This window comes from Perognathus longimembris, chromosome 11, assembly GCF_023159225.1.
Source record: "Perognathus longimembris pacificus isolate PPM17 chromosome 11, ASM2315922v1, whole genome shotgun sequence".
NCBI classification, from domain to species: Eukaryota; Metazoa; Chordata; class Mammalia; order Rodentia; family Heteromyidae; genus Perognathus; species Perognathus longimembris.
The window spans coordinates 67,957,288-67,982,028 of record NC_063171.1 but is presented as its reverse complement, the minus strand read 5'-3'; the positions used below and the strand labels follow the sequence as shown (position 1 = coordinate 67,982,028).

Below are 24,741 nucleotides of genomic sequence, written 5' to 3'. Positions count from 1 at the left end.
CTCCTAAATTATCCTTCAGTCAGAACATGCGGGCTCATAGACCATATATCTGAGTGAGAGATTACACACCTGTTTTTCAAAATAGCAGTTCCATAGGTACAAAATTTTTCTTTATGTATGGAAACAATAAGGGAAAAATATTACGTGCTTGAATACGTGAAACCTCTATTTTTAAATCATGAAACACCTAAACAGTTTTGATTCTAAGTCTGATTACTTTCCTAGACTCTAAACTCTGTCTCTACAGGATTAAATAGTGCATACCAAAACGTCTTAGAAGATGACACTGACATTTTATGTTGTAGGCTAAATTCCAGTTGATCATCATTAACAATCAAACTATATAGGTTTGTGCATTTTTGTGTGTCCGTGTGAAAATAGTGCAATAAAAACGGTGTTAAGTTGAGCTTCATACCATAAAATCAACCAGCTTAGTTATTAGACTTTAACATCACATTACCTTTTTGAGAGGAAGAGTCTGAATCCATTCCATGGAGTTCACATCAAAGATATCGACTGCGTTTTCACTGTACACTGAGAGATAGGGTGCGCTGTAGCCTGGGAGAAGGGGGAGCGGGAGGAGCTGCACGGTTACTGGGAACCAAAGCCTTTGAAAGGTCTACTCTGTGTAGCGGGAGAGTGCAAGCTCAGCCAAACCCTATCCGTATCAAATGAGAACATCAAACATTTTTGTATGTGTGCTGATCCTGAGGCTTGAACTTAGGACTTGGGAACTGTCCTGAGCTTTTTGCTCAAGGATAGCACTCTACCACTAGAGCCATAGATACATTTCTGGTTTTTTGGTGATTAATTGGAGATATCAGAGTCTCAAGCGCTTTCCTGCCCAGGCTGGGTCTGAACCGTGATCCTCAGATCAGCCTCCTGAGTAAATAATTAACAGGAGCCGCAGGCACCCAGATATCAAAACATTTTCGAAGAAAATAGAACATAATTCATAAAGGAAGAGTTGACACACCATATAACAGGTTGTTTAAAAGCTGGTTTTGTGCTGAATGATGGTAGCTCATGCCTATAACCAACACTAGCTCTTCAGGAGGCTGAGATCTGAGGACTATAGTTCAAATCCAGCCTGGGAAGAAAAGACTATGAGACTCTCATCTCCAATTATTCACCCAAAGCTGGAAATGAAGTGGTGGCTCAAGTGGTAGTGAGCCAGCTATGAGGAAAAAAAAGCTCAGGGACAGCACTACCCTCCTGAGTTCAAGTCCCAGGACTGACCAAAACAACAATGACTACATTTAGTTGGAGAAGGAAAAGGAAGAGAACAGAAAGATAAAGCCACCCGCAAGAAAGAGCATCTTCTGGGAGAGACTGAGGAAGGGTTGACATTGTCCAAAACAGAAAATATACTCTTTACCTGACTTATATAACTGTAATGCCCTCTGTATATCACCTTTTTAATAACAATCTTTTTTTTTTTTTTAAGAGAGAATCTTACAACAAAAGGAAGGATTTGCTGGCCACATCAACTCCTGCTGTCTGGATCTTCGGCCCTGGCAGTCAGTGTATATCCCAATGCTGTTAAAACACAGCAGGTATTCTTTACTGGAGATTTCAACTGCGCAGATAGCATCCATCGGCTGGTGTGTTAGAAAGGACAGTGTGTGATCATTTGAATGAAGCAGACTGCACGGCCCTCCTTCTCCATTCAAAGGGTATCTCAGAAATCCTGACTGGAATCCCACACAGAGCTGTTCACTGAAGACTGCCATCCACTGAACAGTATATGGAACCTGGAGTTCCTTAAATTTCCTGTGACGGGTCTTGCTCTGAAACAGTTCGTAACAGAGGACCTGCCTTTTCATGGCCACACACAGGCACGTCACAGCTCCGTGGCGCACTCTTCCGGCAGTGATCGTTTGACACCCTTTAGTTTCTGCCAGCTTATAAAAATCTGTCTCTCGCCCATCCAAAGCTGACATAGGAAAGAGCCGCACATGACGATTTCGTCCTGAGATCACAGCAACAAGCTGCTCGTGTGGAATGAGTTCAATCTGGTGAATCTTCTTATTGTCACCAACTCTAATAATTTCTATGCACAGAAATGACAAGGTCAAAGGCAAAATGGTTTCAAAGTGGTTATCCATTGAGGTGTTTCCATTATAGGCAAAAGGATACACATGCACTAATAATAAACACACATGGGCATTCATAGAAGAAAAAAAATCAGAAATCAGGAGGAAAAAGGCAGACAATGAAGCTCATTAAAAGAGCATTTGCCTCCTGGCCGCAGGCATTACCCTCCGCGCAGGGCTCTGGCAGCCCAGGGCAGGGCTCTTGCGCACGAGTGTGTCAGGTGCGCCAGGAAAACGCGCTTCCTGGCGCTAAGCTTGAGGGAACTGCACGTGGGGTTCCTGAAGAATTTCCATGGCTAACGAACTAGCCAGATGTAAGTGAATTCATTTCTTATGATCTAACCTGATAGAAAGATAGAACTTAGGCCACTCTATATATGAATACTAAATTAAACTGCTTCCTCTTTATTCCATTCACCATTTAACTTTTCCCTAGGACAAACATTTCAAACAAATGTAACCTATTTTAAGAGTTGTTACAGTACTTATGAAACAAGGGGAAAATCACATTGCATTCTATTTGTATCTTGGTGCACCCAAGTACACTTGCCTTGGGTGAAAAAAGCACAGGGACACCACCCAGGCCCTGGGTTTAAGCACTAAGATCGGAGTGTGTGCATGCACGTGAATACACATACATACTAACACACACACACACGCACACACACACCTTCTAATACGTATCAAAAGAAATGTTTACTGAATAACTGTTAAAACGTAAAAATGCAATCTGAGTCATAGAGCAACATTGTAAATTGAAATGCACAAGGAGATGATGCACAAAGTTTTAGAACTTAAGTGATTTAAAAATTTTTTTAAAAATCACTTGATTTAGTACATCAAATTATGCCCAGAACATTTTATAGAACGAGTCACAGAAAATCCTGCTCTTTTGAACTTAAACTCAACAATTTTCTAACATACGACTTAAAGATGCTCTACCATAATTGGATTTTTTTCTTACCGTCTTTGGTGACATGAACAACAAATAACCCTTCTTCATTTCCCAAAGCTATTCTTTCATGATCTATGAAAGACACAAGATAGAGACATATTTATTAGATTAAAAAATCATATAAAGCCAGCAGAATAAACCAGATAAGAAAAATTGGTATAAGAATAAACATTTTAAAAATCAAAACATATAATAGCTTATACTATCGAGTTTCCTTTCAGATTACAGTTTATAAACATGCCGGGGTTTTTCAAACAGAATAATTATTAAAAAGGAAATAATCTATTGTCAGGCACCAGTGGCAAACACCTATAATTCTACCTACTCAGGAGGCTTAGATATCTAAGGATTTTGATTTGAAGCAAGCCTGAGCAGGAAAGACTGACCCTGAGACTCTTATCTCCAACTAACCACCGAAAAGAGGAAAGTGGAACTATGGCTCAAGTGTACTAGTTTTGGGTGAAAAAAGCTCAGGGAAAGCACCCAGGCAGAGTTTAAGCCCTAGGATGGGAGTGTGTGCATGCGTGTGAATAGACATACATACTAACACAACACACACCTTTCAATACATAGCAAAAGAAATAAATGTTTACTGAATAACTAAAAACCCAGAAACCTCACCTGCTAGTGCCCTAAGTCCATTTCCTTGTACTGCTTGTAGAGGGAAAGTCTGCCAAAGGCTTTGACCACCACTCATTAAACTTTTTAGTACTGACTGGCCCGTAACAAAGAACTGGAGGTCAGAACTTAAACCTCTGTGTACTGAAGCTACCATTTACTAATGTGAGCATTTTACATGCACACTTCACTGTGTTAGGTATGTCATGCTTTCTAAGCTTCTTGATAATCTGGGTAAGGTACTTAGTATTTATGAGTGACACATCAAACTTACGTTCTAAGAAATTAATATGTTTTAGCTCACACAAGTAGCAAATATATTAGTAAATTAATTTTTAGCAGAGTCACTTTCTCAGAAGAAAAAATACTTCCAATGCAAATATAACTGTTTGCTGATAAACAAGGACACTCCTTCACACACTAAACACGTACCAGGCATCCGTGATGCACTGCGTGCTGTCAGACTGGGGGCTCCTAGACGAAAGCCAGTTCCAGCTCACAAGGCAGGTCAGGAAACAATTACAACAATATGGTAAGTGCTCTAAATTCCTACCTATGATTGCAGCAGCCTGGGTTGTTTTGATGAGGGGTAGAGTGCTGTCATATGCCTCTTTGGGAACATAGACAGAGCGGTCTCGGAATTTGTTTTTCTTCAAAATCTTGTGCAATTCACTCAACACTCCCACCCACTTGCTCTTCTCATTCTCACTGTCTGCCAGCAGCAGGATGGAACACTTGTTAGATGCTGAGAGCTGAGAAGCTGTGACCTGGAATGATCCAACATTCATGCTATCAGAAAACAGAGCCTGCATGCTAGTTCAAGTTATGCTAGGTGGTTGAGCATCACTAAAACAATGTACATTCATTCAATGCTACCTTCAGCAAAGACTAGCCACTCCTAAGCAGAGTAACCAGTTTTTATGACAAGGTAAAAAGAGATACCATTCAAAATGGTAGTGTTGTTTTAATTTTCCAATTATAATGAGAACACTACATTAGCACCAGAACACAATCCCAAGAAATTACACTTACTCTATTTACAAGTACTATTTACCAGTGCGACCACTCAGCACTTTTCAAGTATTTGCTCATCAACTCCCTTAATGTTTTCATAAGATAGGAACTGTTTTCTTATATCCTCATCAAATATATGAGAAAAGGTGACACTGGTAAAATAAATAATCTCTTCAAGAGTGCCTAGGACATGGAGTACCACAGGGAGGGAAGGAATTAACAGTTTGAGAACTGAGATTAACCTGAGGTTTACTCTTTGACTTTCCTACAATAGAAGATGAGCAGACAAATAGTAAGCAGGGTAGGCAGAAAAAAAATCTCTCCAGTCCAAGGTTACATTGAGGTAAACAGCCTCCAATTCTATTCTCATCTAGAAGTGGAGTCTATTTCTCCTCCCTTTAAATCTCAAGATTTCCTTTGAGCAACACTCTGCCTTAGGGACATGGTGTTTTGGGCCTAGTCCTTATGAAGCCCGGAAGTTTTTTTGCTCTCTTGAAAGAGACCTGCTCAGAGCTCACTCAGACTTTCAGATAGTTACGAGATCACAGAGAAGGTCCACAAAAGACAAATGAGGTCAGACCAAGCCGACAACCAAGACAGCAGACCTAAGAGTACCGTCATTTTTGGACTTTCTTGCTGCAAATGAACTGAACGCAGTCATAGGCATGACCGCGGCCAACACCTCTGCAACTCAGCCAACCCACGGACGGGTAAAAAAATACAAAAGTACTCTTGCTCTGAACTACGAAGTTTTGGAATAGTTTTTACAAAACAAAATATACCAGGAGCACATTTTTTAAAATGAGTTTACAGAAACTTCCTTTTAAACTTGAGAAACCTTCACGTTTATCCAATTTTCCACAAGTGAGTATTTATCTGAAAACTGAGCAGTGACTCAAAAATAAGAGTTAACAGGAAAATATACTTTAGAAGTCACATATTCATACTTTAAAATGCTTTAATATGAATGAGTCTTATCTACCATGTAAATTACTCTAATTGCCACAGGCCTAATTCTCTTAGACTGCTTCTCCTGATGGCTTCCTGCATCTATACTTCACTGTAAAGTTCCTAGAGAACTGAGGCTGTAGCTCAGTGATAGACTGTTTGCCTAGCAAATGAAAGGTACTGAGCTGAACCCCAGCACTGAGAAAAATCCCCCAACATTCCTTTTATTTAAACAACTGTTAAATATTAGCAATATGGGATTAAGAGTGGTTAACTGAGAAGTGAGAAAGAAAACATCATTATTGTTATAAAACACAGTGTCCACTTATACTTTCATATAAAGGAAACACCCTAACACCAACACCAAGAGTAAAGACAACAGGGGAGTAGGGGGTGGTGGTGGTGAGGTGGTATAGTATGTAAACCCTTTCGTGTCCCCAAAGTTGAATGTGGAAATGACAAGCTTACACTTTAAAAGTTTAGATAAATAATATGAACTGACATTTTCAAAATGCTATATTCTGCACAGGACAAAAGATACGTCTAAGCAACGTAACGTTTTTGCACAAGGCCACTGAAAGTCATGGGTATTAGTAACATATGAAACCTTAATTCTATGGCAGACTGAGCCAAGATTTCAGGTTGGTATTCTATAAGCCCCAAATTGTGAACTGTACTTGTCATACAAAAGCTGTAGACGTAGTTGCTGTTGTTGTTGTTTTAAGGAACTCTTGTGCTTCTGGCTGGCACATTATCTACTTTCTTTTTTTTTTTTTTGCTTTTCTTATTATGTATCTTTTATTTTTAGCAATCATTCATAGTACAAGGGAGTTGCATTGTGAACATTTCCTATAAGCACTTTGAACAAGTTCACACCTACCATTTGATTCCTTTAACCCTCTTTCTAATAAGTGAAATTAACACAGACATTTGTGAAAGGCTGTGCGAAACTATTGTATTTACAAAAATGGCATGGAAGTGAATGCAACGGTGACTGCACATGCACGCGTCATTCACACCTTCCACAATGAAAGGGTTGTAATGCCATAAAACCAGGGATGAGCTTCACCAACAGCTGCCAAGCACTAACGCCACCCAAGTCACACCAGAATGGACAAATACTGCCCAGGGGAGAGTCTACTGTGAACACTGAAACAGGCTGAAGGCCACTCAAGTTTAAGCACAGTTATTCCAATCTTCTGGAGCCCCATCAGCTTGTGTTTGAGTTATGTGACTTTTATTCCAACTTATGGTCTTAAATTCCCATTTTACAAAATCCAGAAGTAAAATACAAAAGCAATCAACACAACAGAGGTCATACTAAACAAGAGTTAGCATACGAAGCGATAATTAAGATGAAGGAAAAAGAAAGCCAGAACATTAAAATGGTACAACTTGCTTTGTTACTTGCTGGAACCAGTCCTACTTTACAAGTTAGGTGATATATACAATTATTTTCAAGTAGACTACTTAGGTTGCTTGCTCTAACATGTCCTTCTCATCAGTGCACTGTTAAGCTAATCAAAACCTCTACACAGGAATAGTCCCTTACAACTATTAGTAGCACACAGTAGTGCTACCTGCAAAGCTGTCAGCTCCAAAGACTTAGCCAGTGAAAGGAAACAGAAGTGGATAAGTAACATATTAAGGAGGAATAATGGGAATTAGAAGATTCATGTAGTTCAGCTCTTTTAATCAGCCAGCCAGCTTGCTAGGGATGAGGGATGGTTTCCTCTGGGAAAGGCCCTGTGGTGTGGGAATGTGGTCCCCAGTGAACCTCTGTCTTGTCTCGGGCTGCAGTGGGCAGTTGCTTGTTCTTCATCTTTAGCCATGTTGTAATCTCCAGAATCAAAATATTTTTGCCCTTTCTGCAATTGTGTCCTTAAAAAAAAACCTGCATCTCCAGGCTTTTGTCCCAGGTGAGGGTATCTTGCTTTTCATCTTCTTCAGCTTTCTCTGGACGAGTCACCTTATCTTCCCCTTCCCTCTGCTCCTCTGCCAAGGCCGGCCACCTCAGGAGCTTCCTTGGACATGATGCTCCCCGACTTAGCCCCATTCCTCTACCACAGATCCATACTTCCTACTGGCGTCTCCTTAGTTAATTCAGCACTGACTTTCTATATACTCAAGTACTAGTGGTGTGGAATATACAAAGGAATATAAAATCTGTTCTATTCTTAGTACAACGACCATTTATCTGGAGAAGCAAAACAATCTTCTTATAAACAAAATAACTCAGCTAGTCACAGTGGCTCACACCTGCAAAATACCTACTCAGGAGGCAGAGATTAGGAAGACTGTGGTTCAAGACCAGCTTGGCAGAAAACTTGTGGGACTCCATCTCCAATGATCTCTGTCAAGTGTGACAAACCTGTCATCCTAGTTGTGTAGGAGGATGAGATCCAGAGGACCCCAGTTCCAGGACAGCCTAGATAAAAAAGTTCACATCTCCCAACCTCAACCAAATGCTGCCAGCCTAGTTATGGTGGGCAGTGCAACTAAGACAATCACAGTCCAGGCAAAAGGAGAGACACTATCTCAAAAATAACCAGAGCAAATAAGAGGCTAGAGGTGTGGTTCAAGCAATAGAGCACCTGCCTTGTAGAGGGACCAGAGTTCAAATGCCAATACCCCCCAAAAAATAAAACCAAGACAAAAAGAAATAATTTAAATTCTCAAATTATAACACACACTTACCCTAAATATACAGGGTATATCTTTTCGACTTGCATGAATAACATCAGAGGCCAAGACTGAACTCACAGAAAATTCTTCATCTCTGAAAAAAAAAGTGAAGCTGGTATAAGCGGCTCTTTTTGTGTGCGTGTGCTGGTCCTAGGGCTTGAACTCAGGGCCGAGCGCTACCTTGAGCTTTTGTGCTCAAGGCTGGTGCTTCACCACTTGAGACACAACTCCACTTTAGGCTTTTTGTTGGTTAACTGGAGATAAGAGTCTCATAGACTTTCCTGCCCAGGCTCGTTTCAAGCTACAGTCCTCCGATCCCAGCTACCTGAGTAGACAGGATGGCAGGCGTGAACCACTGTATGGTGCCTGGCTGTGTGTGCGGCAACGGTGGTGTGTGTGAGTTTGCTTATGTAACCAAACAGCACATAGGAAGCAATCCTCAGAACTTAGCTGCGTAAAACACCCATATTAAATTAAAAAATTATTCTTCCCTACCATAGATTTTATTTAAGTGACTTATCACTTAAGACAATAAACAACAAGCAGTTGGCACATTATACATGTGATAGAAATAATTACTGGCTAGCCCAAAGAAGAGCAGAAGGGCTCCATGCAGAACTGAGACTTGAACTCCACTGCAAAGGGGGCCCGCTTCCCTCCCCAAATAAACCGGACATGTGCCCAAGCCAGATCATCTGACATTTTCTTGTCCTTTCAACATCTCCAATAGGTTTCCTATGTGAGATTTATTCCCTATAACTTTCTTACTTTTGGTACTGATATTTTCATCCCTCATTCTTAAAGACATCTTTATCTTTGACCTTTCTTCTTGCTCCCTCACTTTTTTGGTTTTGTTTTTTGCCAGTCCTGGGGCTTGAACTCAGGGCCTGAGCACTGTCCCTGGCTTCTTTTAGCTCAAGGTTAGCACTCTGCCACTTGAGCCACCGCGCCACTTCCGGCTTTTTTCTATATATGTGGTGCTGAGGAATCGAACCCAGGGCTTCATGTACACAAGGCGAGCACTCTACCACTAGGCTATATTCCCAGCCCTCCTTCACTTTTTTTTTTTTTTTAAAGGGACAGAGGTCTCACTGTTGCCGAGTTAGTCTTAGAGACTCTTGGGCCTTCTCACTCTCCCTTCTTTTAAGATATCCAATGCCTTAGCAAGTGCTGCCGGATTTTCCTGGCTGGTATTTCTGGCACAGATCCCTTCATATTCGTATTTGGTGGGAGGATGATGTGCTTGACCTGCAGGTGTGAGATGGCAGTGTGGGGCATGGGACTGGAGGTGGGTTTTGAGTCACGGCAGACAGAGGTGACAGCTGACGCTGTGGGACTGAGTGACATGTCTCTGGGACAGCCCTGGAGTTGGAGGAAAGGAGGGTAACTGCTAGGGAGATGGGGAACAATCCCGAAAATGAGACTAGAAAAACACAAGACTCTGACACAAATGTTTCCTGTTTTTGGTATGTTTTCCAAGAGCTTGCCTGAGATTCGGAGCCCTTCCTTGTACTGACCCTGTTCTACCCCACTTTTGATGATGCTCTGAAGAGCACCTGTGGCCTTCACCACCCTTCCTTGGCACTAAGCCCACCTGCCAGCCTGTCCAAAGCTACTCCTTACTTCCTGCTACTTACGAGGTTACATTGGAAAACCAACACAAAGCTAGATTATGTGACTAAAAATGGTAATATAAAAGGAAATTCAAAAGCATTCTTGCCCTTATGCCCCGGCAACACGCAGTGCCTCGCAGGCTTACCTCATGTCAATCACCTGGCTGATGACCACGCTGGGTTGAGATGCTTTTCCTTCAGCGATATCATATAGAAAGAGTTTGAAATCACAGACTACGGCCAGTGCTCTCTGCCATCCTTTCTTCACTCCCGCTGGCTTAGGGATCTTAGTTTTGTGACAGACAAACAAACATTTCAAATGAGAATGTCACAGGAGCCTCTTTAGTCCCTGGTGCAGTGCAGGTGAAAACTTTAAGGTAACACACTCAGGTTTGAAGCCCAGCACATTGGGTAGCAGAGCAGCAGGTGGACGCAACCATTAACAAGGGAAAAGTGGTAATGTGCTCTTCAAATATGGAATGACTTGGCCTCTTACTGAAAGGCTCAAGTGGTACCAACATGGTCTTTGTTCTAAATAGCATGAGGAGAATGTGATAGGATGAAATCCAGCTCACACTATAAATATGACCCCCAAAACAAGACTGTGTCTTGATATATCTCCTCTAAGCCACATTTCATCTCTTGAGGAAGACCAGAGGCCAAAATTACTTTCTTTTTAGAAAATAATTACTTATTTATTGCCAAAGTGATGTACAGAGGGGTTACAGTTTCATACATAAGGCCATGGGTATATTTCTTGTATTATTTGTTACCGCCTCCCCATTCCCCCTCCCCCAAAATTTCTTTAAGGTGATTTCAACATCAGTTCATCACAAGATGGACAGGGTCCACACAGAGATGTACATGATGTTTTAGAATTTATTTCCAGGTAAAGGGTAGGCTTCTGTTTCTAGTAATTGCTTTGGATGAAATAAAATTACTGAGTTGAATTTTATTCATTTGACTTTCTGTCAAGTAGGATGTTCATAAAAGTGATTCAATTATTTTTGAAGTCACTCATGACTCTCCTATGATACTCACCCGGACATGGCCTTCATAGGCAGTTCCCACTCCTTTTTGTGGATCTATGCCCAGGGGACCTTTTGCTTGCTCAGGAGGAACTGGACAGGCAGTTGGAGCTTTGTTTACACAAGTTATGTGACATGAGAATCCACATACTTTTGGAAGAAAAAAGGTATGTTCAATGAGAACATTTTGACAACAGCAGCAGTAGCAATAGCAGCAGCAACAAAACTCATCACAAACTAGTTGCATGTACAGTGCTATGCTAGTTAATGTTTCTTTTTTCTTTTTCTTTTTGGTCAGTCATGGGGTTTGAACTCAGGGCCTGGGCACTGTCCCTGAGGTTTTCTGCTCAAAGCTGGAGCTCTATCACTTTGAGCTCCACTTCTGGTTTTCTGACGGCTACCTACTAGTAGCTAAGATTACAGGCTTGGGCCACCAGTATCTGACCCTTATTTTCTTTTGAAAACTTGTTTTATCATTTGGGAAACTGATTGACTGCTTGCCAATAAGAACCTCAATAATAAGTGATGGAAAATCTTTTAAAAATTGTATTCGTGTTCTCTGTTAACATTAGTGATCAAAGTGAGAAACAATTAAATAACAAATATCTAACCTTGAAAATAAAATGACTGAACTAATTCCTAATGAAGGGCTTTCAGGAGATCTCGAGTTCTTCACCCTACAGTAGCTTGGACACCAGAAACTTTCATTGAGAGTCACTGGTAAATATTAAGCTTCTGATACCTTTGCCACACCTGGTAAGTTTTTGAAAATAAAAATTTCAATGACTACAAAGGACTAAACAGCCTTTAGTTTTAGAGTTATAACCTTCTATAATTCTTAAAGTACTTCTAGGATAGAGTTAGCGTCATTTGACACTTCAACCATGTTTCTGAGACAAGTAAGGGCGAGTCAATTACTATCCCCACGCCACATGTCTCGCTCAGGGCCAGAGCTCAGAAGCAACAGTGCCAGGACTCAAACCTCAGGAGTGCAGGTCAGAGTTTCCATGCCCTCCTACCAGTACTATTGCCATAATCCCTCTATTTGCTTCTTATGGCAAGCTTCAGATTCTGAGGCAAGATGAAAAATGAAACACTCGAGTTGATGAAAAATTACAGGTTAAAATATTGTTTAAAAAAAAGGCTGTTGGCAGGATTTATAGACTAAGTTTATAATCCCTACGACAAAGTTGGCTCCTGCAAGAACACTGGGAAAAATAAGAGGAACCAAAGGACACGGAGAACACATCCATATCCGCTGCTCGCTGCATAAGCCATGAGGGAGGCAGTGCAGTGTAGTTCTGAAAAGAAACTATTCAAACGTCTTCATTCACTTGTGTCCAAGCTTGAATTCCGGCCATCTTGGCTTGCACGCTTGTTTTCACTTGCTTGCTCGGCTGGTGCTCTTGAGCCACACCTCCGACCTTCAATTCATTTTAACCCTTTATATTGGTAAAGAAGTTTTGCCTCCAAAGGGTAGTGGAAATAACAAAATAAGATCCTATATTGTATCTAATTCCAACTAACTAGGAAGAAATAAAAATGGCAGGAGTCTTTAGAGAATGTAACCAGAACTCCACAACATTTACAAAAACCTGACATACAAAGGCTGGAGACAGTCTAATGTCCCCATGACTTTTTAAGATAGGCATCAAGAATCTGAAAAAAATAGGGCACAAGTCTTCAGAAGACCTAGAAAAAGAGCTTAAAAAAACCCTACTAGAAGCTGGGCATCAGTGGTTCACGCTTGCAATCCTAGTCATCGAGGAGGCTGAGATCTAAAGATGGAAGTTCAGAGCCCGCCTGGGCAGAAAAGTCCTTGAAAGTAAACAGCAAAAAATCCAGACCGGAGGTATGACTAATGTGGTAGAGCACCAGCCATGATTAAAAAAAATAGCTGAGCAAGAACACAAGGCCCTGAGTTCAAGCCCCACTGCTAGCGCACGTGTGCACACGCACACACACACACACACACACACACACACACACACACAATTCTACTATGGAATTGGGACCTAAGGCCAGGTGGTTGTCTTTCTAAGATTCTTTCTAATAAATAGATTATAAAGACATTTGTGCACTAGCTAAGGACCAACATAAGCTAAAACTAGTCACGCACATCCATTTTTTCCTTCTTTGGCTTCAGCAATACTCCCCATGATACAGGCTACTTCCTCTGAGATGATTCTGCCATCTTGTCATCATGCTCTCCATGGCTCAGTCCTCATCTTTACTAACCTTTTCAAACTTGTGCTCCCTAGTCAATCCAGGACGTCACTCCTGGCTATGCCCTTTGTTCTACATGTAGCATGTATTTAATGGATTAGTTAAGATTCCAGTATCTGGATTTCCTACTTCAGCTTTGAGAATTAATCAAACATAAAATGCATTTCCTAATGCTATTATTAATTTATTCCTTCTTTGAAGTAGTTGATACACACTAGATGCAAATGGTAAGGGAACACAAGCATCTGATGGAGTTACAACATTTCTTTTTTAGTCCCTCCCAACACTGAGAAGAGCTAACAAATGGAAACTTATATTAGAATTTTTTCATAAGCTATACTAGTAAATAACATATTAGCTGGTTTTATTAGCTGGTTTATTAGCTGGCAAATCTCATTAGATAAACAAATCATATTTCTAAAAGTCATAAACAAATAATGTATTCCATCATAGTGTTGGTCATTTTCCTTTTAGATGTCCCAGGAAACATAAAGTGGTAGCCAAACAAATATTCTTTGCTTTTAGTTCCAATTATCAATGATCATTTCTCTCATTCTCCAGAATGTGAATTCTTTGAGGATTTAGTTCTCTCTCTCTCCTACATTTACCACCGGACCCCAGAGCAAGCATGTATCATAAACACAAGAAAGATGAATCAATGAATGGATACAATAAACTTCTGCTGTTAACACTAGGAAAAAAACCGTCAGATAAAGTAGCAGATATTGATTATCTTGCCTACTTTATAATACTAGTTAAAAAAAAATCAACAGATCCAAGGCTAACTTTCTTGTTTTCTGTTTCAGATGCTAATGATTTGGGAGACCAAAGATTCACCCAAATAATATACACCTCCTCTAAAATGTGTTTCTTGGGAGCAACAGTCTAGCTTCTCTAACATCCAACAGATGTCAACAGGGCACTCTGTTTATTAATTCTTGTTCTCCAGATAAAAGCAATGATGAAGAACACAAGCTACATTTTGTCATCTTTGCAAGGACCCCAAACCAGGCAGCCAATGTTTCTCTGTCCTTACCTTCACACGCACAGCCTTGTCTCATCAAGCCCACCATCAAAGAGGTGCACTGATGGCACTTGGTGGGTGTTGTGAAGGACTTCACAAAAAACTGATGAGTCTTGCGCTGTGAAACAAATTGATATATAAAAAAGATACATAATATTAGTCCTAGGCCACACCACCTGATAGGATATTTCCTTTTTTCTTTCTTTCTTTCTTTTTTTGGTGCTAGTGACCAAATCCAGCGTGCTATACTTACTAGGCAAGTGCACTGAGCCCTAAAATGTACTTATCTAAATAGGAGTGTTTCCTATTGCTTTGTTGTTGTTGTTGTTGTTGTTTGCCAGTCCTGGGCTTGGACTCAGGGCCTGAGCACTGTCCCTGGCTTCTTTTTGCTCAAGGCTAGCACTCTACCACTTGAGCCACAGCGCCACTTCTGGCCATTTTCTATATATGTGGTACTGGGGAATCGAACCCAGGGCTTCATGTATACGACACAAGCACTCTTGCCACTAGGCCATATTCCCAGCCCCTGTTTTTTTTTTTTTTTTTTTTTTTTTTAACAACATCTTCTTATACTATATGCTCTTTAAATACTTTCACTAGTTAACACTGAGTTGGACTAAGCTAAAATGATTTAGACTAAATGATAATTTCCTTTGAATATCACTGGTAAAGAATATATAAACTGTGACTTTCTGGGTCTTGCTCACAAATCTTGACTTCAACATTTCTCCAAATCTTCAAATTCTTCTTAAGGGAAAAGTTCATTGAAAAGTGTGTATCCATATTAGATCAACAGTTTTAATATGCTTTATACTTTTAAGAATAAGGATGTCAAAAACAGTAATTTCTACTATGAATAATTTACTTCATTTTCTCAAGAACAAATAATATGCTATATAGATGTTTTCCTTGCATGAAAAGAGGCAACGTTATATTATACACATTAATATACACATATTATTATTGGAGACTGATGATAGCCTGAAAAAAACCAAGTAGCTAAAGATCTCTGTCTTGACTGATTCATATGGTCCTAAGTCAATGTAGACTATCATAAAATTTATCTTCAAATTGACTGTAATTATGGTTTAATCATGAATGTGTCACAATGGTTCTTTTTCTCTAGAACACTGTATGTTTCACTGTAACAGAAGTCATGAATTCAATCATGAGGTCTATATTACTTGACTTCTACTCTTTTTAAGATCACTATTTGATTTCTAATATTTCTCCAAAGAATAGCCAGAAGAGAAGAAAAAAGGAACAAAAATCTGGGAAATCTAAGTAGAGACTGAAATTAAAAGTTTTACATGTGGTAATTTTGAGTACAATGAGAATTAGCTATAGCCTTGAAATTTAAAGAAGTGGCTAGAAAGCATTCTCTTCTATTCCAATTTCATGTGACTTCAAGTAGCAGCAGGGTGCTGGTGGCTCTCTCCATTTCTTGATTACAGTAAAAATTTTCCACTTCATCTTCTATTTGTTATGTCATTATCTTCTTTCTTTGATCATGCATTTTTTAATAGCTTAGATTGTAGTTCTGGAATTACATTTTATTTTAATCTCTAATTTTCTACTGAAATTATTCATCTCTCATTTGAAATCTTTCTCTGACTTCTTCATTTATGAGGCTCTCCAATTGTTTGTTGCTTAATTCCTGTCATTTAAAAATATATTTCTCTTGGGGCTGGGGATATGGCCTAGTGGCAAGAGTGCTTGCCCCGTATACATGAGGCCCTGGGTTCAATTCCCCAGCACCACATATACAGAAAACGGCCAGAAGTGGCGCTGTGGCTCAAGTGGCAGAGTGCTAGCCTTGAGCAAAAAGAAGCCAGGGACAGTGCTCAGGCCCTGAGTTCAAGGCCCAGAACTGGCCAAAAAAAAAAACAAAAAAAAAAATATATTTCTCAGGAAATATTCACTGTAACTTTTTCTCTTTCCTCAATTCACCGCCACCTCTTTCTTTGGTGTTGGAAATTCAACCCAGGGCCTAGCACTAAATTATATGCCCATCCTCCATTGTCCACTGTTATTTTCATAGAATGTTTAGCTATATCTTTCTGCCACAGTTTTGGTTTTCAATAGGAAATTTAATCCATAAGTGGTTTTCTCTTTGTAATAATCATGTATGAGTTGCAACTGCAACTCTTTTCAGTTGTCTTTTTTTTTTTTTTTTTAAATGCTGGTCTTGAGGCTTGAACTCAGGACCTGGGCTTTCGTGCTCAAAGCTAGTGCTCTATCACTTTGAGTCACAGCATCATTTCTGGATTTTTGGTAGTTATTTAGAGATAACAGTCTCACAGACTTTCCTGCCTGGGCTGGCTGTGAACCGTGATCATCAGATCTCAGCCTCTTGGGTAGTCAGGATTACAGGCGTGAGCCACCAACTCCCAACTTCAGTTGTCCATTTGTAAGTGACATGATTTTCTGTGGCATGAGGGAGTGGTAGGCCAGGAAAGTATTTCTCGTTCCATGGCTCTTGGTTATCTTTTATGTTACTTATGAAATGATTGACAAACAATTATACCAAGCAAGAGAAGAAATGTATATGTATATATTACCTGATACGGAAGGAATTGTTTTATGGTTAATAATCATAGGAAAGAAATGAAGAAAGCAAGGGGGGTGGGTTGGGAGACTGGGGGGAAGGAGGGAGAAAAATGAGGAGAGGGGTAACAAGTATGACAAGAAATATATATGTATTTATACTACCTTAAGTATGTAACTGTACAACATCTTAACAACAACAACAACAACAAAAAGGCATTAGAGTAAGCCACAAAAAAACTCCAAACATCAAAACATGTAACTTTATACTTTCTAAACTCTTTATTTCTTCTTGTATATGGACTTTCTCTTCCTGTCTCATACAGGCTGTATCCATTCTGAGCTGTTTCTCCTCAGAGCAAAGCTTTGAAATAAAAGAGCATTCTGATTTGTGTTGAGAATTCCTAACTCCATCAAAGCCAGTTTTCCTCTAGTCTTACCTCTTTACACTCGCTGGGTAATAGGGCTTGCAAATTCCGCCCCGTCCCCCGTCCCGTCCCACCCCCCCGCCCCCAGTTTCTACTGCTAGTCTCAGAACTTTGCAGTACCTGAGATGACTTAGTATTTTGCGACTTGAAGGGTTATCTTATCACAAGTCCCTTTGCTTGAGTCAGGTGCCAATGTCTCAGGCCTATAATCCTAGCTACTAAAGAGGCTGAGATATGAGGATGGTGATCTGAAGTGAGCTTGGTTCGGAAAGTATGTGAGGCTTTTATCTTCAATTAACCACCAAAGGAAAAAAAGCGAGAAGTGGAACTGTGTCTTAAGTGGTAGAGCACTAGCTTTGAGCGCAAATGCTCAGGCACAGCGCCCAGACCCTGGGTTCAGGCTCCAGTAATGCACTCCTTCTCCTCTCTCCCTCCCTCTTCTCTACCCCCCTTTTCATAGGGTTCTAGAGATGAATTCACATGTATTTTTAATAAAAGTATTTCTGGATTGCTTTTCAAAGGGTGATCTTTCTGAAAATTTCTGGTATGTCAATCTGAGTTCGATTTTCTTTTTCTCTATTTTTTGGTGGTAGGGTCTGAGCTCAGGACCTCACACTTCCTTCCTCTACACTTGAACCAGGCCCCTAGCCTTTCCAGATTTACTTTCAGATAGGGTCACACTTTTTTGTCTGGTTTCACCTTGGACTGCCATCTTCCTTGTCTCCTTCCTATACAACTGGGATTACGAGTGTATACTCCCATCTGTTTGTTGAGAGAGGGTCTTGCTAGCTTTTTGCCTGGGCTGGCTTCAAACCTGGGAGAACGCTGTCTCCCAAGTACCTGGAATTATAGGCATGAGCCACCATGCCTGGCCTAATTTGCTTTACTGTCTATTTTTCTTTTTCCACTGGATTTTGTTTTATTGTATAGATGATAAATTCATTCTCTCTCTCTCTCTCTCTCTGGTAGAATATACTACGGTTTTAACTAGATTGAATACCTTAGGTGGAAAGCCAGTTGAACCAGTACATCCCTTTTTCCTTAAGGTTGGTGTATGGGCTGGAAGTGGAGCCGAATCTGCAATCTGAACCCAAAGGCAAGAAAAGAATAAATGTCATGAAACACTCCATTTATTTTATAACTAGAAAGAAACAAAAGTAAATAAAACCAAACATCAGTAAGGTTTGAATAGTTCTACTAGCTAATCTTACTAAATAAAGGTCTTACAGTATTGGTGATTGAATTTTAGCCTACCATGCTGATAAATAAAGTATTATTTCAATTTGTAAAGTGTTTTAATATGAAAATTAAAAAAAAATTTGGAACAACCAGAATAAGTCATAGTATATGCTACCTACATAAAAATGAGTATCTTAATTTTCATTCATCTGTATTTTCCATGTTGATTTTTTTAAGTATTTAAAAATACTTGTAAGACTTTTTTTTTTAACCTACTTGACTTCCATATTTAGAACATATATGGAAGTTAACTGAAGATTTGAGATTAGTGGGATTTTTGTGCAGAAATTTTTAAATAAGGGAGTAAAATTATTTAACATTATTGAGATGCTGAATTTAATGCAAGTTTAGTGACAAGTTTATTTTGTTGAGTACTATGTAAGATTATTTCTATGAATTTAAAAAATCCATGATTTTTTAATGTTACTGTGTTTAGGTTAGCAAAATATTTTTTAAGTGGATGGTGTTTCTTTGCCTTAATTGCTATATAGCCTCTAAAAATAGAGCATCTTCTACAGTCTTGAATTCGAATTTAGTTGAATTATTCAGTTTTCTGTGAATTGTGTGTCAAGCTTTAATTTTATCTTCACTTTTAAACAGCCTGAAGTTTTTAGCTCAACCTAGAATTTAATATTTGAAAGGATAGATATGAAAGGGTGGTCAGGAACACTGGAAATCCACATAAAATTAGTAAAAAATCATTATGAAACAGAATTATAATCATAATTTTATAGTAAGTCCAAGAAAAGTTACTAAAATTAAAAGAATCCCACAAAGGTGCAAGACAAGTCAATAAAGTTTATAAAACTAGCAATGCCTAAGGAAATCTATTAAAAAGGATCCCATTCATCAAACACAACACAAAACTGAAGATACCTAGGAAGAAATCTAGCAAACAGTATATGGAATGCATTGAACACATCAAAGGAACTAAGAGAATAACTAGGTACGATGCACACAATGGAAACAGAAATGAACCAATACCACGATGGTGTCAGTTTTCCTCAAATCTTTAAATTCAAAGCAATACCAACCCAAAGCCACTCATATATATAACCTGGAAAACTAATTTTAAATGTAATGTGGAAAATGAAAAGTTCAAGAAATAAAAAGAATAAGGTGGGTGGGATGGCCTACCACAGCAAGTATGAAGAATAATTTTAGGGTTACAATACGAGAATGTGATAGCTGCAGAAAGAAGCAAAAGCACATGGAAGACAGCAGAGAACATCAACGGCCCAGGCATGCAGAGCAGAGTTTGACCTGTAAACCAAATGCCTTTCATGTGGAAAAAGGATTAGACTGCTTTTTTGCCTGAGTCCTAACAATGAATTTCCATTTGACTAAGGTCCTAAACACACAAAAAAAACAAACATTTCTAAATTTTATAAAGTAAAGAACTGCTTTAAAAAGACATGAAAAGCAGAAGTCATAAAGGAAAAGGCTGATAAAATCTGACTACTTCCAAATGAAGTTTTGCAAGACAGAAAATACATTACAAATAAAATTTAAAAAGAAGCCACAGACTGGAAGAAAATACTTGCAATGAATATAGACAGCAAATAATTAGTACCCAGAGCACATATTGGGAAAAGCTAGACAAAGGATGTGAACAGGCAGATAAGCAATATCCAACAAACACGTACAAAAGACGAAATATTACAAGAGAAATGCAGGTTAAAACAAAAAGCATTACTTGCTTCCCACCAAATTGGCAAAAGCTACCATCTGAGTACATCAAGTCTGGGCAGGACACGGGGAATGGGAACTCTCACAACTGGTGGAAAGTGAGAATGGTCCAGGCACTGGGGAGACGCTGGCAAGATCTAGTGAAAGCTCAAAGTTCACGTATTGTACAGCACACTATTTCCACTTCTAAGTAGAAATGGAAAGCAATCTCTGCACCTCTGCACAAGCGGAATACTATTGAGATGTTTACTTCAGCACTAATTGTAGTAATAATGAAAGCTTGGAACCAACCGGAAAACAGCTAAGTTGTGGTATATTCATACACTTCAACACTGTACAGTAATTACAATGAAGCGCAACCTGGACACAATCTGTGGGGCTAAATCTTCAAACACATTTAGAAATGCGAACAGTCACAGCAGGATGCAGGTAACAGTGCAAAGCATTACTTCAGATGGGGTACAAATGGCATGAACATGTAAAAGTGTGAAGGGAGGATGTGCACCAGCCCAGGGTATCTATCTACATGTCTGTGAAAGAAGAGAACAGGATGGTTTAGGTGAGGCTGTTTTCACTGCTGGGGGAAGGTTTTTCACTTTGAAAAGAATCTGAAAACATAGGGCAAAATATTGCTATTTGTTAAATCTGGAAGTGACAGTCACATGATCTTATTTTATTATTATGTGTATGTTTGAAATATTTTACCATTAAAGTAAAATGGCACTAACCCTTAATAGCAAAACAATTCCAGCCATGACAAGCTCCTGAGCTAAGCTGGTCTGAGAGCTGGGAGGCACGCCAGCGCCTGACCGCAGCTCAGGCTTCCCTTCAGACAGCCTCCTGGGGAGGCCTCGGTGTCAGACGAGACCAGCCCTGCACAGGAATGTGCCGCTCTGCCTGAGGTGCCACATGGAGCCATGGCCAGGGTTCCATCTCCATGGGGGATGGCACAAGCCGAAGTGCACCACCTTCTACTGACTGCGGGAAGTGGTCTCTGCTCAGCAAATGGGTCAACTGGTTGTTTAAAGCCATTGACTGACCTGAATTATAGGCATAACAATTTGTGCAATTAAAAGGCATGATTTATTGAGCTGAGTGTGTTGGTTGCTGATTTTGTACTTAAAATTATTGACATGCCCCAAATGGCAATTTCATTTTTAAGCTGTGCTTACAATGTGACAGATTAGTTAAGTGGATTAGAAAAATTAAAATATGAGAATGACACCTACACAGCCATGTGCCTATTAAGATTGTATCACGAACACTTTCAAAATTTACAAACCTACCCTCTGTTCACACGATTAAAATAAAGGCTGCTTTTACAATTAATTCTTTTGAGTCATAAGAGCTAGCTTCTTACTTCATTGTCTATCCAATCTATAGTATCAGTTAAGTGTAATGACCTCCAAATGCTGTAACTTATATTCCACAATGTATTTAATAAGATCAAAGTTCACTTTTTTTCTCTATCAGTTCCCTTTTTCCTGACATAATGTAAGTTGGAGAGCGGGGCTGCTCCAACGAGGCACCTGAACTGGCTCAGCTTCACTAGATGTGGAGGGAGATGTGGACCTTGGCTGGACGTAACACTTGATGCTCGAGTCCCATACATAAGTGTTCTCAACAGGATCAGTCTAGGAAAATAAGTCAGGAAAAACAAAATCCCAAAAATCACTTTGAAGCAACATGCAGCTCTTAGCAAATTTCTGTAAAGCACAATTGTGACATTTCCTGAGAAAGAGGAGAACAAACAAGTCTGAATATTTATGTCAGGGACTTGTCATTGCACAAAAGCACCACCAGCTTCATGGTAAACAAGAGTTTATGGGAACAGCAGGAACTGAAGGCTTGGGCCCCATGTTTGCTGTTCATCTCTTGGCTGGAGCTGTTCTCTACTGCCTGTCATTTATTTGTATTTCAACTGGAACTTCGGTACTTTACAAAACCTATCACGTAGGTTAAATACCAAATACTTTACATGCTGTGTGTGTGTCTCTCTCACACACACACACCCCCACACACAGAACAAGAGAGATTAGACATAATCCTTGCCCTTGACAAAAAATGTTTGGTCTTTTACTAGCTGCTAAGTAAAAGTAAAAAGAAACTAACATCAGCTCTGTGCTTGCCACTGAAGTCAATCCATCTGCATTCAGCAGTGGAAACCATAGCTCTTATCTTCATTTATACCCTTGTAAACCAAGTACTTTTGGAAATGGAAAATGCTTTGAACGAAAACTTCCCATATGAGGTTTCATGTTCATTGACTATCTTACTAGTTTGGCAATTAAAAAATTCCTATACAGGTTTCCATTTCTAAATAGAAAGGTTTCTGGCTCTTTTTAGAGCACAAATAATTCAAAACAAATTATTTTCTCAAATAGAGGATGTTTGCCCCAGTACAATTAAATTAGAGTACCGTTCCAGATTTGTGATATGTCACTCATATCAAATAGATAGCACCTGTTTAATGTAGACAGTTTTTCCAATGTGGCAGGCAGGTAGGTGGCTAGTGGACTGGCAAACACTGGAGTGCTTGGCCCTCTTTGGTGCCTCCCTACGGCCTCCCAGAGGGGTGGGCATGGGTGAGCATTCCAGCAATCCATAAGAGAAGGCTTTGGTGGGGCCAACCAACACAGCTGCCATCAAATTAAGCCCTAAGGGACTCAGAGCAGCAGCTACTCACCAACTGCTAGGAAGTACTTCAATGTTTAGAAAAACGCAGCTTCCCAGCCAGGTACAGTCCACCTGGGTGCCTGGTGACGGTGGAGAGCCAGGCCTGAGCCTCATTTCCTGGCTGCACTCAGCCCTCGGCGCTGGCAGGGGCATGGTCACTGCAGAGGCACTCGGGAACTACTGATTCTAGAGGCCTAGTTAGTTACAGGATCTCCTTTCCTAACTGAAGTTTGACCAGGAAGAGAACAGTAAAAAAGTAAAACGGACTCCACACTAAATTTTGTCCAGTTCACAATTTTCTTCTTAGGCAGTCAGGAAGAAGGCAATCTGTTTAAATTATTAATTTAACAAGGCAGAAGTGTTTTTAACTTTCTAAAGTTTTGCTAAGAGTCTGGGGTGGTGGGAACAGGGTCAGTTAAAATAGCATCAACAGGCAACGCCATACTGACTGGGACTCAACCATCTCACCAATGACTGTCAGTACTAGGACTGCACCTGGCTAGGCAGGCACTCTACCACTTGAGCCACACCTCAAGCCCTTTTGTTTTGCTTTGGTTTTAAGATAGAGTCTTGGTAACTTTTCCCTGCCTGTTCTTGAACTCAAAAATCCTGCTGTGTCTCCTCCACCCATGAGGCTAGGATTACTTGGCTTATCTAATACCTTTTTTTTGGAGCGGGAGACAATTTTGGGGCTTGAACTCACCAGGGCCTAGGCACTGTCACTGAGCTTCTTTGTGTTGAAGGCTAGCACTCTACCACTTGAACCACAGCTCCACTTCCAGCTTTTTTGGTCACTGACCGGAGGTATGAGTCTTACAGACTTTGCTGCCCAGGCTGGCTTTGAACCATGATCTCAGCCTCCCGAGCAGTTAGGATTATAGCTAATAACTTTTAAAGAGACGCCCATGTAGATTTGTTATGTGTAAAAAAGTAGGCTGCTTTACAAACATTTAAACATTTCTGACAGGTCATGAAAGCCTATATACAGCCTTATACTTTGACTGTCAAAAAGTAATGTTTGGCTGGGTGCCAGTGGCTCATGCCTGTAATCCTAGCTGCTCAGGAAGCTGAGATCTGAGAATTGCAATTCAGGCAGATAGGTCCCTATGAGATTCTTATCTCCAATGAACCACTCAAAAACTGGGAGTGGCACTGTAGCTCAAGTGGCTCTTAGCCTTGATCACAAAGAGGCTTAGGAACACTGCCTAGGCCCTGAGTTCAAGCCCCATAACAGAGAGAGAGAGAGAGAGAGAGAGAGAGAGAGAGAGAGAGAGAGAGAGAGAGAGAGAGAGAGAGAGAGAGAGAGAGAGGTTTGAATAGCTAAAATAATGTTTATCTTTTAAAATGACTTTAAAAGTGCAAAGGTAAGTGCCTAGTCTTCTGAATCTAATAAATACCACACCACATAAGCTGAGTGTCCTTCTCCACTCTTCTAATGGGGGATACATTCACAAAATTGCAACTCTAAAAGCTGGTCTCATGGTCCCTTAACTTTACTTGGGATGTCTCATGGCTTACTAAAATATACAGAACTTTTGAGGCTTTTAAGACATAACAGAGAATTTGTCATTGTTAAGCCTTTCCACCTAGGGCTGGGAATATGGCCTAGTGGTAGAATGCTTGCCCAGTATGCATGAAGCCCTGGGTTCGATTCCTCAGTACCAAATACACAGAAAAGGCCAGAAGTGACGCTGTGGCTCAAGAGGTAGAGCATGAGTCTTGAGCACAGAGAGGCTCAGGGACAGAGCATATAGGCCCTGAGTTCAAGACCCATGACTGGCAAAAAAAAAAAATTACTATGATGAGGTATAAGCAATTAACTGGATTAGTAATAGATCAAAAGCTTATAAATATGACACACATCAAAAGCAGACATATTAACTGGACTTATGATTATAAAAATTATAAAATGGGAAAGAGTAAACAGAAATAAACAGCTAATAGTTATTAGACAG

At 40.0% G+C, this 24,741-nt stretch overlaps 1 protein-coding gene and 1 pseudogene across 1 annotated transcript in view; both read right to left on the bottom strand.

Moving 5' to 3' along the window:
- Positions 1-24,741, bottom strand: part of Cdc42bpa (CDC42 binding protein kinase alpha) — a 172,787-nt gene that overhangs the window by 20,178 nt on the left and 127,868 nt on the right. Inside the window, 9 exon segments of the mRNA XM_048357522.1 lie at positions 461-558; positions 1,460-2,053; positions 3,061-3,123; positions 4,223-4,436; positions 8,329-8,410; positions 10,076-10,215; positions 10,971-11,107; positions 14,220-14,325; positions 18,183-18,266. Coding sequence (XP_048213479.1) covers positions 461-558; positions 1,460-2,053; positions 3,061-3,123; positions 4,223-4,436; positions 8,329-8,410; positions 10,076-10,215; positions 10,971-11,107; positions 14,220-14,325; positions 18,183-18,266 — 1,518 coding nt within the window.
- LOC125359681 lies at positions 7,327-7,664 on the bottom strand (annotated as a pseudogene).